The following is an 18,787-nucleotide window of genomic DNA, read 5'->3' on the forward strand; positions in this document are numbered from 1 at the left end:
TCCATTGTCGTTAATAAGATATGATTATATAAAAATTAGTTTTAAAAAGCATAGTCCTAAATGATAAAAAATGTTTTATGGAGGTAGCTTGTTTTATAAAGAATAAATTAACGGTAATATTATTCGCCAATGTTATGTAGAAAATATGAAAAGAAGGTACCAAAAACGTTTAAGAATATATATTTTTGGCATTAAATTTATTATTACATTTAGTTTCATTAATATAATATTTGTTATTCTTACAGATTTAAATAATTAATATATAAAACTTTAAATACATTAACAATAAAATATAGTAATTATTATAAAAATTAATATAAAATATCAAATAAAAAATTTTATTTTAATAGTTGAACTATTGTTAATATTATGTAAATATATTAATTAAATAATAAATATTTTTTATTAATATATATATTTATGTTTTATTATTTACTACATATAGATCATATGTGTATATGTATATGTATATAAATGTATGTGCATATTACATAATAATAATTATATAAAAGTAATCAATGTTTATATAAATATTGAAATAAAAAAGTATAAAAGTCGTTATAACATTTATGATAATAAATATATAATTATAAACAATAAAAAAATAATTAAAATCAATAAGTATAAAATATTGTCGTATAATATGTTAAAAATAAATATATAAAAACTTAATATACAATTTTATATAATATTTTGGAAAATTTCATAATTGAGGTAGTTTTGCAGTTTTATACTAATTTGTAATTATGTAATTATTGTAATTTTATGTCTGTGTTATGCATGTTGTTGTATTCAACGTACCTAATACTACATTTACAGTTGACCAAATTGAGTTATTTGAGCTAATTACATTTATAAATTATACCGTACCGAACTTATTGGTTTCTTTGATCAAATTTTGAAAAAATCTCAGCTGAACTTTAATCTGTATTAAACGTTTTGCAGCCTTCTGGTCAACTTCTGGAAATAATTGTTGCATATGTTGCTTCGCGAATGCAGATATCTGAAATAAATTTTTATTTATTATTATTAATCAGTAATTTCATAATTAATCACAAAATATCAATACATACGTACACAGGTATGTAAGAGAAAAAGAGAAAAACATTGTATCTTGTACATTGTAATCTCTCTCTACATTGTAATGAAAAATATATATATGTAATATATTACGCAAAAATATGTATAATTTTTATTAGTTATCTATTATATAGTGCAATCTAGCTATTATATAGTGCAATTTACAGTTAATTATATACGTAATTTTATATATTTTTGTTACATTATACATGCAATATATGATATGGCGGAATACATTTCGATTAGATATAAATATTAGAGTGAGAATTTTACTAATTTTACAAATAAAAATATAAATTTTTTTGAAATTTATAAGCTTTACCTGGTCAAGTTGATTTACAGAGTATGCATTATTAATAAGAACAATTAATGCTGCAGTGCTATTGATATGGCTAAAAAATTAAAGCAATATATATATATATATATACATATACAATATATCAATATATAGAGAAGAGAATTATAATTAACACATACATATTGATTAAATTTTTATCAATATAACTAGTATGTTTTATAAAGAAAATGTGTGCGTCCGTGTGCAATATTTACCTAAATTTTATATTATCAAAATTTGTTAATATTTCTCGAAGCATTGTATTATTTTTAGTATGTGTCGCAAGAATAGAGAAAAAAACTTTAGTATATATTTTACGCTGTTGATTTTTTATCACTTCTTGCATTTCATTATTTATACTATTAAAGAACAAATCCATTTCAAATCTCCTTAAAGCTGACTGCAGATAAATAAGAACTTGGTGATTCTCGGTGCAAGTAAGAAATTCAAACATTGTATAATCAGATTCTTCTTGGTATTTAGTAGTTGCTTCTGTCCATACTTGTTTCCAAACAGTGTAGTTCGCTCTTTTTAAACCATTACAATATGTCCATTTATGCCATTCAGGTATTATTCTACAATGTACAGAAAAGAAACATTTTTATTTTTGACACGTTTCCATGGTCGTTATATTTAGCATAAAGGTTTTAATAAATATTAAAGGAAAAAGTTCATATGCATTTACATATATACCATATACATATATATGCAAATAAGATACATATATTTTTTTCATGATTATTATAATCCTGCCTGTATATAGAAACAATATTATGAAGAACAATGTTAAAATAATTAGAAAAATAATGTTAATACATGACACACACAACTAAAAATTATTTTAAACCAAACAAATTATTTTAAACCAGACAAATTGTTTTTTATGGATATTTGGGTGCTACAAATTTCACTAGTATATAAAATTTCCATTAAAAATGGTTTTTCTTGCAATATTTGATCTTTTGTAAAAAAGGTTAACGTTATTTAGAACGTCTGATTAAATATCATAAATGTATTAATTACCCTATAAAATGCACATTAACTTTTTTCACCAAAAAAAAAAACGCGAAAAAGATATTCTTTTACATATTAAATCTCAATTTTATTTAGAACCTGCCGTACTAGTGAAGATTGCAAAATCGTAAAATTTAAAGAAATCTGAAAATAAATTGCTAATCTATAGAACAATATGTAATTTAAATATGATTGTTCGTAGTCAATCCCTCATTTAATTTCTGCGAGTATTATTTTATGTAAAAAACAAAACAAGAATTATTCTTATTCTAGAAATTTTTTTAATCATCTAACTAATTTACTTAAATACTAAGAACAAAATTGATAGAAATTGAACAAGTAAAAAAGAGAGACGTTTATGGAGATATTTTATATATATATAATTTGAAACATATATGTATATTGATATTCGATTATATATATATATATATATATATATATATATATATATATATCAAATTTGTGTGCACAGTATTAAAAGTGTCAACACAAAAATATAACGAAAGACTTACTTATATTTATCACGATTTCTTAGATGCAATTCCAATTGATGTTTGGCCATTTCTAAACAGTGAACATTCTCGACGATGCATCCCAATTTTGAAAGTACCAAGTTCAAATAATTATGTAGTTTGTAACGGTTCTCGTCAAAATGTATCGCTTGATCGTATTTTACTTCTTCAAACAAACTTTTTATTTTTAATAATACTTCCTGCAAAATTTGGTAAAAGAAATAAATTTTTATTTCTTGCTTAGATGATTGTACCATTAGCAAGATAAAAGTGAGATAATAATACATAAAATTCTAAATGTAAAATGAAGATAATTTTATTTTAAATATATCTAGATAAAAAATAAAATTATATAGTGAATCATCTAGATAATTTTCACAGATAATATTATTTTTAATTCACTTATGTAAATATAGTTGTAAAAAAATATAAATTATAAAAAGAGTATAAAAATTTATTCACACACACATACTTTTATTAATAAGTTTTTATCGGTTACTTTTTTTATGATCGCTACTAATAAGTTACTTATATACTTTATATATTATAAGTACTTATATAATTTTATATGCTATGACTTTAAACCAAATTATCTGAATATTATTCTAGATAATCTAATAAAACTTTTTTTCTAAGATGCAGATATAGATAATACATATTTACATTATTTATATAAAAATTAGATGATGTCAAAATTTCATCTAGATGATCATCTATATAATTTTATTTAGAAAGCAGCAAACATTGGTTATTTTCTAAGAAATTATATCAGAATTATTATTTAAAAATTGGTCGTATGCATCCTAGTGAGAAATGATGGTCGAATCGACGTCGATTCGTTGTCGAATATAATAATTAATAATCAATATATAATGATAATCTGACTGATAATTGCATGTAAACTGATAATACCTTTAGCACATTGGGAAGTTCTGGCGCATTTGAGAATGGAAATATTTGCAACATATATTGAAGAATTTTGATCATAGGATACCATGCTATGTAATTTGTTTCTCTTCTTGGTAAGTAGCTTGTGAGTTCCCAGAATATGGAGAAATTCAGTTTTCCTTGTATTGCGAAATAGAATGCATCATCGATGATTTGCGCCCGATTAAGAACATGAATATTTGTATATTCGTCAGAATTCAAGTAATGGGCAATTTTTCGCCAATTTTCAGGATCATAATTGACGCGATAGTATCCTATATTGTTCAAAAAATATATTTAATTGGTAAAATATTTTAAATATTATATACAGGATGTTTGGTAACTAACGGACCAATGATTAAGGGCGGATTCTTTGGCCAATTTGGAGACGATTTTTCCTTAGCAAAAATGTTGAGAAGTCAATAATTTTTGAGTTATAAGCGATGGAAAAAAATGGGTTTTTTGAAAACTAAACGTTTTGGAGTTAAAAGTCTAACATAATTACATTCTTCAGTTAATTGCAGGTAAAGTTGCCTATAATAATCTCTAAAAACTCACCTTTAAAAAAAGGTAAAAAAAGGCGACCAGTTAAGGGCACGCCATTAACAAAAATTATCCATTGCAAACCCATGTAGAATCCTATCCTATTGCAAACTCATATAGAATCCTATGAAAAATTAATCATTGCAAACCCATGTAGAATCCTAGGCAAAATTAACCATTGCAAACCCATGTAGAATCGTACCCATTGCAAACCTATGTAGAATCCTATGAAAAATTAACCATTGCAAACTCATGTAGAATCCTATGAAAAATTAACCATTGCAAACCCATGTAGAATTGTATTAAAAATTATCCATTGCAAACTTATGTAGAATCCTACATTGCAAACCCATGTACAATAGAATTGTATGAAAAATTATCGATTATAAACCCATGTACAATCGTAACAAAAATAATGAAATAAAAAAAAAATTGCGCCAAGTGAAAGTAGAAACTTGTACCAGTGGAAAATTAAAGTTGCAGACATATATAGAGTCGTATAATGAATCAGTAAAAATTTAAATTTGCAAATGTAGAATCGTACCATAAAAAAACTTATCTTTTAAAAAAAAAAGATAAACAAGATGCCAAGTCCATGCGCCATGTGAAAAAGAAATAAAAAAATTTTAGTTAAAAAAACTGGGCGCGCTGCTAAGTTTCAAAATTACAATGCACCTTAAAGTAACATTAATTAATTTAAACACAAAACATATTTTAACTGTAATGAGTTTAAAAGTAACAATTTAATTTTAATATTGTTAGAATATTATTTAGCAGCGCTCCCAGTTTTTTTAACTAAAATTTTTTTATTTCTTTTTCACATGGCGCATGGACTTGGCATCTTGTTTATCTTTTTTTTTTAAAAGATAAGTTTTTTTATGGTACGATTCTACATTTGCAAATTTAAATTTTTACTGATTCATTATACGACTCTATATATGTCTGCAACTTTAATTTTCCACTGGTACAAGTTTCTACTTTCACTTGGCGCAATTTTTTTTTTATTTCATTACTTTTGTTACGATTGTACATGGGTTTATAATCGATAATTTTTCATACAATTCTATTGTACATGGGTTTGCAATGTAGGATTCTACATAAGTTTGCAATGGATAATTTTTAATACAATTCTACATGGGTTTGCAATGGTTAATTTTTCATAGGATTCTACATGAGTTTGCAATGGTTAATTTTTCATAGGATTCTACATAGGTTTGCAATGGGTACGATTCTACATGGGTTTGCAATGGTTAATTTTGCCTAGGATTCTACATGGGTTTGCAATGATTAATTTTTCATAGGATTCTACATGGGTTTGCAATAGGATAGGATTCTACATGGGTTTGCAATGGATAATTTTTGTTAATGGCGTGCCCTTAACTGGTCGCCTTTTTTTACCTTTTTTTAAAGGTGAGTTTTTAGAGATTATATCATTCATTTTTGTATATTTTTATGACCGGAATAGAACAATTATTAAACATGTTTATCTAAACTTCTTTGCTTAAAATGATGTGTACAATCATATCCTAGAATCCTGATCATTCCTCCTAAAGCACCCTATTTATATAAATTTACCCATATGTGTGTGTGTGTGTGTGTGTGTGTACTAATGTCGAGCATTTTTTATACATTTTCTATTAAATTTAGATAAAAGTTGCAGGATTTCGAAAAAGAAAAAGTTGACACAGACTTTTTCCTAAACGGCGATTTTCAAGGTTATTTAAAGGTCACTTATATTTTCAAAATAGAATTACCTTAATTTTTCTCATATAAATCGATTCCTCGCAATATTTACTATAAAAAGTTGTAAAGGTATAATTTTTACATAATCTTACATAAACTTCGAAATATTACAAATATTTTATTTTATGAAATATTTCAGTTTATGTAAAATTATGTTAACTATCTTTTAAATTATTTACTTTTAGCCATCTTACCCTTACAACCTTTTATAGTGAATATTGCAACAAATTGGTTTATATATATAATATATATATAACATCAGTTATTATTAATTGATGTTTACATATATTTTTAGACTTACTAGAGCTCAAATGCTCCACATTTTTTACAAAAACTGTTTATTCTACAGATTTCAAATATGCTTTTAAATGATGATTGAATATTTCCTTTTTTTAATTATTTTTATTATTATTTTTCAATCTCAATCAACTTTTATAACTTTATGCCAGCACGATACAAATACATGTGTCTTTATTTTTTTTATTATTTTCATTATTATTTTTTAATCTCAATCAACTTCTATAACCTTATGCCAGCAGGATACAAATACATGTATGTCTTTATTATTGTATCAACTCTTGTCTTTTCCATGTAACCATGTCTTCATAGTTTGAATTATCCCTTCATCTTCTCAATCTTTCGCAGAGATTTAATTAATTAAATACACTTCACACGAAATAAAGTTTGCTGGAAGATATACAGCAAACGATAACTGTAAAAACATGATTACGTGGAAAGAACAAGAGTTGGTACAGTAAAGGCAAGTAAGTAAGTACATGTAATGTATCGTATTGGCATAACGCTATATCCGCGGAGCAGATAATGTGGCTGTAGAGATAGTCTGCAGTGCAGCTAATGTGGACGTAGATGTTGATTGAGATAATTGTCTAATATAAAATAGAATTTAAAAATTTAGTTTAAAAAGCTGTTGCATATATAAATAAAGTTTATTTTTTCTAAATTTGGAATATGTTTAATTAATTAATTTTTTAAGTCTATGTTTAATAAATTTTTTAAGTCTGTATTCAATAATTTTATTCATTTGATAAATACATGTATGTCTTTATTTTGATATGTTTAATATAATTAGAAATTCATTATTAATTAGATATGTAAACTATAAATTCATATATAATATTTGAAAATATATGTGAATATTTAAATTTTTATCTTCTCCTTCCTCTCCTTCAATCTCTTTAATATCAATAGGTGTATGTGTGTACACGCGCGCACATTTGTACGTATTTATTTAATTATTGGATAGTTGAGAGTACTTAATTGATAAAAAATTATGACAATAATAATCCTTGTTTTTTTTTCTTATTATTTACTCAGATTTTTTTGTCTATCTTATAAGATAAACACTTTAGAGATTGAATATTTTAAGTAAACTAATTGTAAGTAAATTTCACATTAATGCATATAGATGTTTAATCATGAATGTACTAAATAAGTACACAAGACGAACAGTGAGTGAGTGAGTGAGAATGAGAGAGTGTGTGTGTGTGTGTGTGTGTGAGAAAGAGAGAGAGAGAGAGAGAGAGAGAGAGAGAGAGAGAGAGAGAGAGAGAGAGAGAGAGAGAGAGAGAGAGAGAGAGAGAGAGAGTTAGCCAACATAACCCCGCACGCTGCCGATATGGCGGAGCGCCACTATCGCCGACTGTTGTAAAACGTGCGAGATGGACAAAATTACCACTACATGCATCTTGCATGTGTTGTGTACGTGTGATATATGTGTGCGCATGTGTTGTATACGTGTGAATACGTGTAGCACGATACTACTATGTATGCGTGGTCGATGATGATAATGATGATGATAATGATGATAATGATGATAATGATGATAATGATGATAATGATGACGGGGACGTTTCTTAATAGAAATTTTTCATATTTCGACTTTGCATTTATATATCTCTGCTTACAAATCACGTAGAGCAGAAATAAAGACACTTTTATTATATAATTCGAACTCAATCTATCGATTAAGTCTAGTATAAACTCGATTGCTTCAGCCATTATTGAGGATTCGAAATATTATAAAGACTCAAATGTCCGACTCGCGTTAAGATACACGGTGTCTCCGCTACGCCCTTAACTGGTCGCGAGACACTACCGTGTCTCTTGATAAAATTTTAATTTGAGGCTTAGTTATAATTTAAAGATACATAATGACAAATATTGGAAAGTTGTAAAAAATGATGACCTTTTTCGACATTTTCGCTGAGGAAAAATCGTTCCCAAATTGACCAAAGAATCCATTTGTTATCGTTGGTCCGTTAGTTACCGGACACCCTGTATACATACATATACATATATATATATATATATATATATATATACAGGGTAGGCCATTTTAATCTTTCCACTAAAATTTCTCAAAATCCAAAAATTTAAGACAAAAATGTTTCAGATAAAAGTTGTATGGTTTCAAGGGGGACATGAGATGGTGTCATTGATTTGACCTTGAATAGCCATTTGAAGGTTACGTGAAGGTCAACTTCAATTTCTTAAATGGAACACTATATTTTTTCTTGCATACTTTTGTAGCTGACTTCGAGATCTTTCCAAAACACTACAATAAAATATTTTTTCATGAAGTATTTTTCGAGTTATTAAGGCTGCAAATTTGCAGTATTTTGACATAAAATACAAAATATCTTGGGAAATATTCATTTTTCGATTATCATACCTTAATACTTTTATGCACAGAATAATGAGATAAATCAGTTGATGTAAAGAAAACACATAGTTACCTTTAAAAAAAAATATGAAAATTGCAATAAGCAGTTAGATAATTTTTTTTTAAGACAACTATGTGTTTTCTTTACACCAATTGATTCGTCTCATTATTCTGTGCATAAAAGTATTAAGGTATGATAATCGAAAAATGAATATTTCCCAAGATATTTTGTATTTTATGTCAAAATACTGCAAATTTGCAGCCTTAATAACTCGAAAAATACTTCATGAAAAAATATTTTATTGTAGTGTTTTGGAAAGATCTCGAAGTCAGCTACAAAAGTATGCAAGAAAAAATATAGTGTTCCATTTAAGAAATTGAAGTTGACCTTTACGTAACCTTCAAATGGCTATTCAAGGTCAAATCAATGACACCATCTCATGTCCCCCTTGAAACCATACAACTTTTATCTGAAACATTTTTGTCTTAAATTTTTGGATTTTGAGAAATTTTAGTGGAAAGATTAAAATGGCCTACCCTGTATATACATATATATATATATATATATATATATATATATATATATATATTACAATAAAAAATATTTATTTCGAATGTACATGTATTTTATTTTCTTATATTTTCATATATATACAAATTGTATTAGAAATTGAGCGCATATTTTATAGTGAAATATGTCAAAACTCTCCTATATATGTTATTTATAAAATATAAAATTATTATATGTCAATAATTCAATGTAAATAACTACTTATGTTTTGAATAATTGAGCGACATGCAGAGAATATTATTATTGTATTAACTAAAACTGATTTTAGTTAAAAAAAAAAAAAAAAACGATATTTTCATGCAAAGAATATTTAATTAAAAATTTTACGAAAATGTTTTTTTAGAATATATTAAAAGAATATTATTGTTTGTAATATATGTAAATATATATATTCAATTCTTATAAAAAAAAGTATAAAAATAAAAATATATGATAAAATTATTTAATATTTACCAGATTGTTGTATGTTAGCGATGATCCATTCATTTTCATTGAGATGCAGAATTTTCAACTCTGAATTCGACTGTGTTAAACACTCATTAACATTCGGTAAAGTTACATTAAAATCGACGTTTGTTTCCGATGTGTAGGTCACAGGTATAAAATATGATTGTTGATTTAATTTGTTATGAAACTCCTTCGAAATTTTCGCGATACCGTTAGAATAATCTCGTATCACATTTATAACAGGACAGAAAATCTGTGAAGACCAAATATCCATCACTTGTTTTACAGTTAAATTGTACGTTCTAAGATTGTATGGTAAATAGTTAGAACTAAATTTATCCATGGTAGTTTGCATAATGTTCCATAGATCATCGGTACTTTTCGAATCCGAATCAGTAATTCTGTGAAAGACATTGCGGCAATTAACAATATTTGTATAAATGTGATGGCATATTTCGAATGTGAGATTCAAATCTAGACAAACATTATTGATAGGTTTTAATTTTTTATGTATATAAAGAAGAATTAATATTCTATCTACATGTGTGAATCTCGTTGCATTAGAAGTTACAAACTTATAAATATCTTAGTTAACACGCACAATATTTAAAAATATTAACAAATAAAATATAAACTAAAATTAAAATAAAAAAATAAATTAAAATAAAAACAAAAAGATTTGTGGTTGAACAAAAAAGCTGCATTGATATACGCATATTTTATGGATTAAACTTTCTTAAATTTTGTAAAAATTAAGTATCCATATAAAAATTACAAATAAATATTATGCCCAGCATAATTTCATTTTAATAATGATAATAAGATACGGCTCTTATGTTAAATAATAACTAGATAGAATAGAATAAGAAAAAGATATGATTTTGCTGTACGAGCCTAACGCGCCTAATAATTTCAATTTCTTGAATTATTTATTTAAATATTTTATTATCGTATTTTATTAATTTAAAAATTTTTTAAAAATATATTTTTATTAATTTCTTATATTTGAAAGTGAAATATATTGTTGTATATTTATGTATATGAATATATTTTTACATAAATTTTTGTTAATATATTCTTTCTGGCAAAGTTAATTTTTCAATTGTATTTATACATATTTTGTTATTAAAATTTTTGATAAATACGCGAAGATAAAACTCATTGAATATACTTTTTACTTAACATATGTTTATTGTTGCAATAAAAAGAAAGAAATCTATTCCGCTCGTATAAAATTTAAAATTAATAATAATAATCAAAGATGAGGCTAAACGAGCTTGTTCTATTTATTGTTTCAAATTTCGTTATTAATTTAAAGCGCAACGGAATAATGTGTAAGCAATATCTATTCGGCGGAATTATGTTTGATATTGACTATTATATTAGTAGACTTATACTTAAGTTTTTTATGTTTTAATTTAATGTTTATTTAATTTATTTTAACAAGTATTGAAAAGGACCGAGTACGATTGAAACGTTTCCCTAAATGTCAATGTAATAAACAATATTACATCTGAAAAAATTATTTGCTCGTTTAGCCTGGCCTTTGATTATTATTATTAATTTTATTGTTGCATTTTGAATGGATTGTTACCGATATATTTTTACTCTTATTTTGTATCTATACTTTCAAATACAGATGAATATAATATTTATATAATAATTTGTATAATATTTATATTAAAAATACATAATTATTACATTATACAATAAGATAAATAAATATTACAAAATGAATATTATACTTACATATTTGTGTTTGAATACTCTTTGATGCTATCCCAAAATAAATTATGAGGAAAAACTGTTCTTAGCATATTCCATACAAGGGCTCCTATAATAAACGTATAAAAATTATATGTAATTATATACATATACAGGGTGTTTCTAAAACTATTTCATAGATTTTAAGGGCGTATTCTGAATTGAACATGGGTTCAAAAGTATTTTTCCTTCGAGTTACAGCTCCTTAAAGTTGGGAGAAAAAAATTATTATAGCTCTCGAAGACTTTATTCGCAAATCGTTGAAATTTTACACAGCGTAATAATTAGAAGTAAATACTTCATTTTTATGTGATTTGCCAATTTGATTCGACTTTGAGAGAGAGATACGGCAAGGGGAGGGGGTGTTAATTTTCATTTTTGGACTATGTTTATATGAAATTTTTTTCATATTTTGACCTCCTGAGTATGCTCTTAAAATCTCTAACATTGTTTTGGAACATCCTGTACATATAAATACTTTAAATTTGAAGTTTGTTAATAAATTGATGACCATATAGCTAATAATAATGAATTAATTAAAAAAAAATTTGTTGTCGCAGCTGAATATAATAAGAGCAAATAAATGGACAAAAAAAATTTTGTTTAATCTGTAGTTAAATACATATACATTACAACACATAAATTTTTATTTTATATGCACATATATATGTATATATATATATATATATATATATATATATATATGTATATATATATACATACATATATGTATACGAGTATATATCGTACATTTTATAATATGTATTAACGTATGTACATACCTGTAATCGGAGAATGAGGATAAAATAAATCAGGGTTCAATATATCGTTCGTAAATTCCATAGAACTCATTGCAATTTTAGAGTTTAGCTCACGAGATTTATGTTGAATTTGAACTATGAAGAAATCCATTATCTGGTCATCTGGAAATGACTACAGACATACTTGTTTATCGATTTTATTAAATATAGTATATATATGTATATATATATATATATATATATATATATATTTGTAAAAAAAAATTGCATTAACTATATAAACTAATATGCATACAATTATTTGCTATTTCTAAAGTTAGCTTTGCATATTTTATTCTTCTATTTTAATATCATGTATAATATTATATAATATAATTTTATATTTTCAAAATTATTGTTAATGTATAACTATCTAACATAAATAATGTTAAGGTCAGACACAAAATATATACTCTTGCACGAAGTATTTTTAAATAATAACATTATTTAAACATATATGTTATTTATTTCCTAATATTTTTCCCAAAGAGTTAAGATATTATAAAAAATTGAAAAAAAAAAAAAGAAAATAATCGGCATTTCCTTTATTTCTAAAGAAAAGTTAGACAATTTAAGAAAACTTGTCGTCATGATATAAAAATATTATCGTATAATAAGTATCGAAGACCTTATCGAGGATATATGTACGAAGAAACAAAATGAAGCCTTTGTTTAACCACCAGTGAGTCAGACATAACGGATTAAAAAGATTACCAATCCATTGATATGTTATATCATGAGCTATTGAGCACATTATTGTAATTTTGGTCACAGCAGGAAATAATACTTCTTTGTAAGCAATATCAGCTTCACTGAAAATTATTGATAAATATTGCGATTATATCGAAAATTTATGTTATAATATTGATATAGTATGATATAATTAAAAAATTTAAATTAAAAATTAAATAAATATTTAAATATAAAAATTAAACAAAATTAAATTAAAAATGGTAAAATAATTAAATATGTTGCACATATATGAGAGAAGGATAGTTCAAATCTTATCAAACAAAAGGAGATTTTTAATGAACATAAAAATGAATTAATTGAATTTTAATATAAAAAAAAATTAAATTTACAAAAGTTTATTCAATGAGTCATGTAAATTAAATATTTTAATTTTTTTATATAATTTTATGTGCATATCTTTTTTATATCTCTTCCTCAGATATATACCATAAATAAGATTTTATTTTTCAATATTCTCTATATTTTTTCTTTGATGTAATAAAATCTTTGAATAATATCCTTATTCGATTTTAATAAAAATAAAAAAATATAGACGCATCACAACTCATACAATAAATTCAATAATAAAGACGTAAACATATCTTCTTAACATCAAAATTTTGTGTCTTAACTTAAAATTACAAAATCAATTAATATTTTTTTTGAGTTCTTGATTTAATGTAATAAAAATTCTAATAAATGAAAGGAAAATACATGTCTTTGAATTATTTTAATCTTTAAAAGTTGAAAATAATATATGTATTTAAAGAAATTTAAATTGTACTTATATTATCTTAAGTGTTTTGTATTACTTGTAAAAAACTACTCCCGTAGTGTGAAAAACTTTGTCTTTGAAATTTGGAACAGCGATGTAATCCATCTTCGGGACTTTTTTTAAGAACTTCCAATATCTTTCTATAAATTGAGTTACGTTTTTAATGGTATATTCCGCCAATAACATATGAGGCTCCAAGTCTAATCTGCACCATAATTCTGTCCTATTCTTCAACGAATAAGAAACCCGCATGGGATACACATCGGGTAGTATAACTATTGTTACATCGTTTGCAAATAATGGAGGCGAGACTTGGAAATCCATAATCGTCAAAGACTCGTTATATTCATTTCGTTTCAAGTTCATCGGCATATTCGACAAAACGTTGATTCTCATTGCAGGATTGTATTCTAAGGAGATGCTAAAGGTGGCGCTTAATTCCGGGTCGTCCCAACATGGAAATAATTGTCGGCCTTTTCCGTATCGGATTAACGTAGCGGTGGACCTAATATAAATTTTAACAACAAAGTTTCGACAGTTATTGGTACATAGTGGAAAATATGCTTAATTATACCGCTTAAAATAAATATTAAAATTGTACAGTTATCAAATAAGTGGCAAAATATTTTTATTTATTTACAACTATGATTTTTTTTAACAATATATTAAACATGATCCCATCATTGTTTCATATATCGTTAATTAAAAATATTGAAAATGTAATATTTGGTACGATCTGCAATACTGGTTTGGTAAATTGTATTCATAAATTTTTAAATCGTTCCTTTTAATATACAATTAAAAAATGAATAAAAATAAAGTTTAATTTTCTACAAAACTTTTCAGTTTACAACAAAACAAATAAGAATGTCATATTTGAATCCTAAACTTTCTTCAAAAATTGAGCAAATATATTTTTCACGTCACACAAAAATATAAAAAAATATTATTTCGATATAATTGTAAAATTTAATAATTGTTTCTTCAGTTATCCATCTAAATATAAAGAAAGACAAACTAATTTATAAGTATAAGAAAATTAATGTAGTAAATTGTAATTTATTAACATCTTAAAATATTTTAATTTTGTTTAAGAAATACAGTAGAGATACGATTTTACTAACGATACGATTTAGCATACTTTTCTGTACCTATATATACATATATACATATACATATACACATACATATAAATATAAGATAATATATTTTTTTAAATACATCTTAATATTTACTCACTCTTGATCTCCTTCTTTGTTCATGTACGAACTTAGCGAAATCTGTTGAAATTTTATTTTAAATTTCGCGTATAGAATATAAAGTCCATTTGCTATGTAATTTTCCGGTAAGACGTTATCGTCAAATGTAAGAACGACAATTTTCTCTTCAGGATAATATAAATCAGGTTTGTAGATTTTTTCACTGCTAACCGACATTAACATTACTCTTATTAATCTGATATATTTCGATGTACTTAAAGTTATGTTATGTATTCCACAATTAATATAAAAATTAATATAGGATTCGCCACTAGACTTGTGAATATGCGACAATGTTATCTTCAAATTATAATGAAGAGGTAACAGACAATTCGATAATTTGTTATTAATTGCACTATAGTCCTTATTTACCGCACTTTCATGAATAGGAAAAGCCATTGCCATTACAACGATATATAATAAGACATTTAATGTCAATTTTAGGAACATCATTATATATCGGCTTTCGTTTCAGATATCTGCGAACACATTTTTTTTCTTTTGCTAAATGTATGTATGTAAAACAAAATACAGAAATAAGGAACAAGTAAAATGCAAACTAAATAGGAGAACTGTCGACTTTTGTGAGAAAATTAATTATTGAAATAATTAAAAAATATTTCTATGTCTTCAAATTAAAGAATCTAAACGCGATATTTATTTTTCAAAAATTTATTTTTTTAAATTATTAAAGTTATGAAAGTTATCCTTTTTTTCTTATGTATTTTAAATATGATTATATATATTGCTGTGCCGTGTATATTATATATAACAATATAATATAATGTAATATTATAACATATAGCAACATTTTTTAAAGACATAACGTAAAGCTTTTTTTTAAATCTTGAATATATAAATATCCTCATATTCAGATTGATGTATGTTTACCAATATGTAATTATCCAAGTTTATATGTACAGGGATGTCCGGAAAGTAATGCGTCGCATTTTTTTGTGACGCGACTATACATCGCAGAGCGATAGGACCGGGGAAGGGGGGTACCCTTAGCTTTCCAACGGTAGGTCGCTCAATTGTTTCCATGCGCTTGGAGGGTTAGGACGGCTTATTCTGTGAACCTCTGCTTAGTGGTCGCGTCGAACTTGTGATGGAGAGAACGATAGAGCAACGCTATGCGATAAAGTTTTGCGTGAAGCTGGACAAGACGCCGCTGGAAACTTTTGAAATGCTCAAGAAAGTTTTCGGGGACGATTGCCTTTCCAAATCGCAGTCAAACAGATGGCACAAGATGTTTAGAGAAGGTCGGAAGGAGGTCGCCGACGAGGCCCGCGCAGGACGCCCGTCAACATCGCGAACGGACGACAATGTGACTCGTGTGCGCCAATTATTGAATTCAGACCGTCGAATGAATGTTCGCTTAATGTCGGAATTATTGAACTTGCCGAAAACGATTGTTCACGAGATTGTATCGGAAGACTTGGCCATGCGGAAGATTTGCGCAAAACTTGTGCCCAGAGTGTTGACCGATGCGCAAAAGCAACACCGAGTGGAAGTTTGTGAAGAACTCAAGCAACTCTGTGCAGATAATCCCAATTTCCTGAACAACGTTATCACTGGGGATGAGTCATGGGTCTTTCAGTACGATCCGGAGTCAAAGAGGCAGAGTTGCTCTATCGTTCTCTCCATCACAAGTTCGACGCGACCACTAAGCAGAGGTTCACAGAATAAGCCGTCCTAACCCTCCAAGCGCATGGAAACAATTGAGCGACCTACCGTTGGAAAGCTAAGGGTACCCCCCTTCCTCCCCAACCGGTCCCATCGCTCTGCGATGTATAGTCGCGTCACAAAAAAATGCGACGCATTACTTTCCGGACAAACCCTGTATGTCATTTGTAAGTCATGAATACACTGAAGAAACAAATAGCACGAAGAAACAGTTGTCACGAAATTAAACTTTCAAATTATTTCCAATTTTGTCTACACATATATGTTTCATGAGCAAATTTGAATATTAATAAAAAAACATAAAAATACTTTTTGCATTTATCGTTATATACATATCGTATGAAAAATTAACATTTATTGCGTTCTTTTTTTTACATTTGTTAAATATTTAATTTAACATAACGCGGAAAATATCGATTTTAAAAATCCATTAAGGAAAGAAATGAATCAAATAAAGCTTATGCAAGTTGTTTTCAATTTTAATTTGTCATATGTCAAAAATAATTAAAAGAAGTTGCTGTTATAATTCATTTCTAAATTTTTTTTACGGTAATTGCAAAGAAAAAAATAATATAGATGTCAAAAGAAGAGGGATTGAAGATTTTCTTAATGTTTTCTTAACAAAAGAATAAAATCACTTTTAAAAAACAAAAACTCTGCAAACGTATATTTTTATATGCATATGTTTCGAAAGAAATATCTAAATATCATGTATTTACCTCACCTTATTCGTTGAATCGCCTGTTATTTTAACCAAAAGTATCGTTCACTCGTGACCTTACCTCTTCAAATGATCCTGGAAAACTGAAGGTGTTCGTGGTATGATAATATATGAAATACATAATGTCATGTAAATAGCTCCACAGAACACGCGTCTTATTCGTGCGTTTAATCGATTATATTATAATCGATACATGGGTATAAATTGTTCTCAAGAGATATACTTTTATATTTAAAATAATTTTTCTGAAAAAGCACTCGAACAATCCAATCGGGAAATTTTATGTTCTAAGAAATGCAAAAATGTAATACTGTTTTATATGTTTCTCTGATTTATATGCAAAACTATTTTCTTGCCATAATTAACTAAATTTTATACAAAACAAATGTATATGTATTATATACAGACAGTACCCTCCACAAGTTTGGAAACACCTTACAGTTTATAGTTAAACAATCGTATGGCAGCAATCTGTACAGATTTTTTGAATAAATTGTAAAATATTGAAATGACATTTTTATTTATAAGAGATCGCTGCCATGCAATTGTTTAATTGTAAAATGCAAGGTTTATCCGAACTTGTGGAGGGTACTGTATGTATAAGTATATATAAATTAATATATGTAAATAAATAAATATAAATATGAAAAGAATATATATATATATATATATATATATATATATGTATATATATATATACACGTATATACACAGGGCATCCTAAAAAGGTCGGACCCCTTAAAAATCTCAAAAAATACGTTTTACAGAAAAAAGTTTCAGACAAAAGGTGTAGGGTTTAAAAAAATCTATTCATTGATTCTTATTAGTTTGACCTTGAGTGGCGTTACCAAGGTCAGAATAAGGACACCTTGAATTTCTTAAATGGACCTCTATATTTTTTATTATTACATGTTCTTGTAGTTTACCTCGAGAGCTTTTCAAAACACTATAATTAAGTTATTTTTTATAAGATACTTTTCGAGTTACAAAACTTGAAAGTTACAGGTTTGAAAGGTTTGCCATTATTTCAATTTTAACAAATCTCAAAAACGAAGACGAATGGAAGAAAGAGTCTGTATTTAATGCGACGCTTAAAAACGGGCTTTTATTAGATTTTCGTAATTCTTAATAATATCATAATGATTCATTCAGCAACTCATCCTAAACGAGTTCTGAAAATCGTTTCAAATGAC

At 26.2% G+C, this 18,787-nt stretch overlaps 1 protein-coding gene across 8 annotated transcripts; it reads right to left on the reverse strand.

Annotated features, from left to right (window-relative positions):
- Positions 1–750: 750 nt before the first annotated feature.
- LOC114932312 (aminopeptidase N-like) lies at positions 751–17,683 on the reverse strand. 8 transcript variants are annotated; one of them, XM_029304482.2, is made up of 14 exons: positions 17,598–17,683; positions 15,560–15,666; positions 15,168–15,350; positions 13,966–14,433; positions 13,050–13,233; positions 12,404–12,554; positions 11,607–11,691; positions 9,864–10,258; positions 3,856–4,145; positions 2,944–3,143; positions 1,633–1,992; positions 1,403–1,472; positions 1,078–1,134; positions 751–1,003 (listed from the first exon to the last, which is right to left on the reverse strand). In XM_029304482.2, exons 2-14 carry the CDS (start codon positions 15,568–15,570, stop codon positions 860–862), a joined length of 2,598 nt encoding a protein of 865 aa, XP_029160315.2. In that variant the 5' UTR covers positions 15,571–15,666; positions 17,598–17,683; the 3' UTR covers positions 751–859. The 8 variants fall into 8 exon arrangements, with proteins under 8 accessions (XP_029160315.2, XP_029160314.2, XP_029160310.2 ...); XM_029304481.2 differs by having other exon boundaries at positions 15,168–15,353; XM_029304477.2 differs by having other exon boundaries at positions 15,168–15,666.
- Positions 17,684–18,787: the final 1,104 nt, after the last annotated feature.

This window comes from Nylanderia fulva, unplaced genomic scaffold, assembly GCF_048542155.1.
Source record: "Nylanderia fulva isolate GAGA-0341 unplaced genomic scaffold, ASM4854215v1 Scaffold190, whole genome shotgun sequence".
Lineage (NCBI taxonomy): Eukaryota > Metazoa > Arthropoda > Insecta > Hymenoptera > Formicidae > Nylanderia > Nylanderia fulva.

Coding starts and splice junctions, on each gene's coding strand:
- LOC114932312 (XM_029304477.2), bottom strand. CDS start 15,640: ATGATGTTCCTAAAATTGACATTAAATGTCTTATTATATATCGTTGTA. Junction 13,234..13,965: donor ACGGGAGTAGTTTTTTACAA/GTAATACAAAAC, acceptor AATAATTTTCAG/TGAAGCTGATATTGCTTACA. Junction 1,135..1,402: donor CTGTAAATCAACTTGACCAG/GTAAAGCTTATA, acceptor ATTACAATGTAG/AGAGAGATTACAATGTACAA.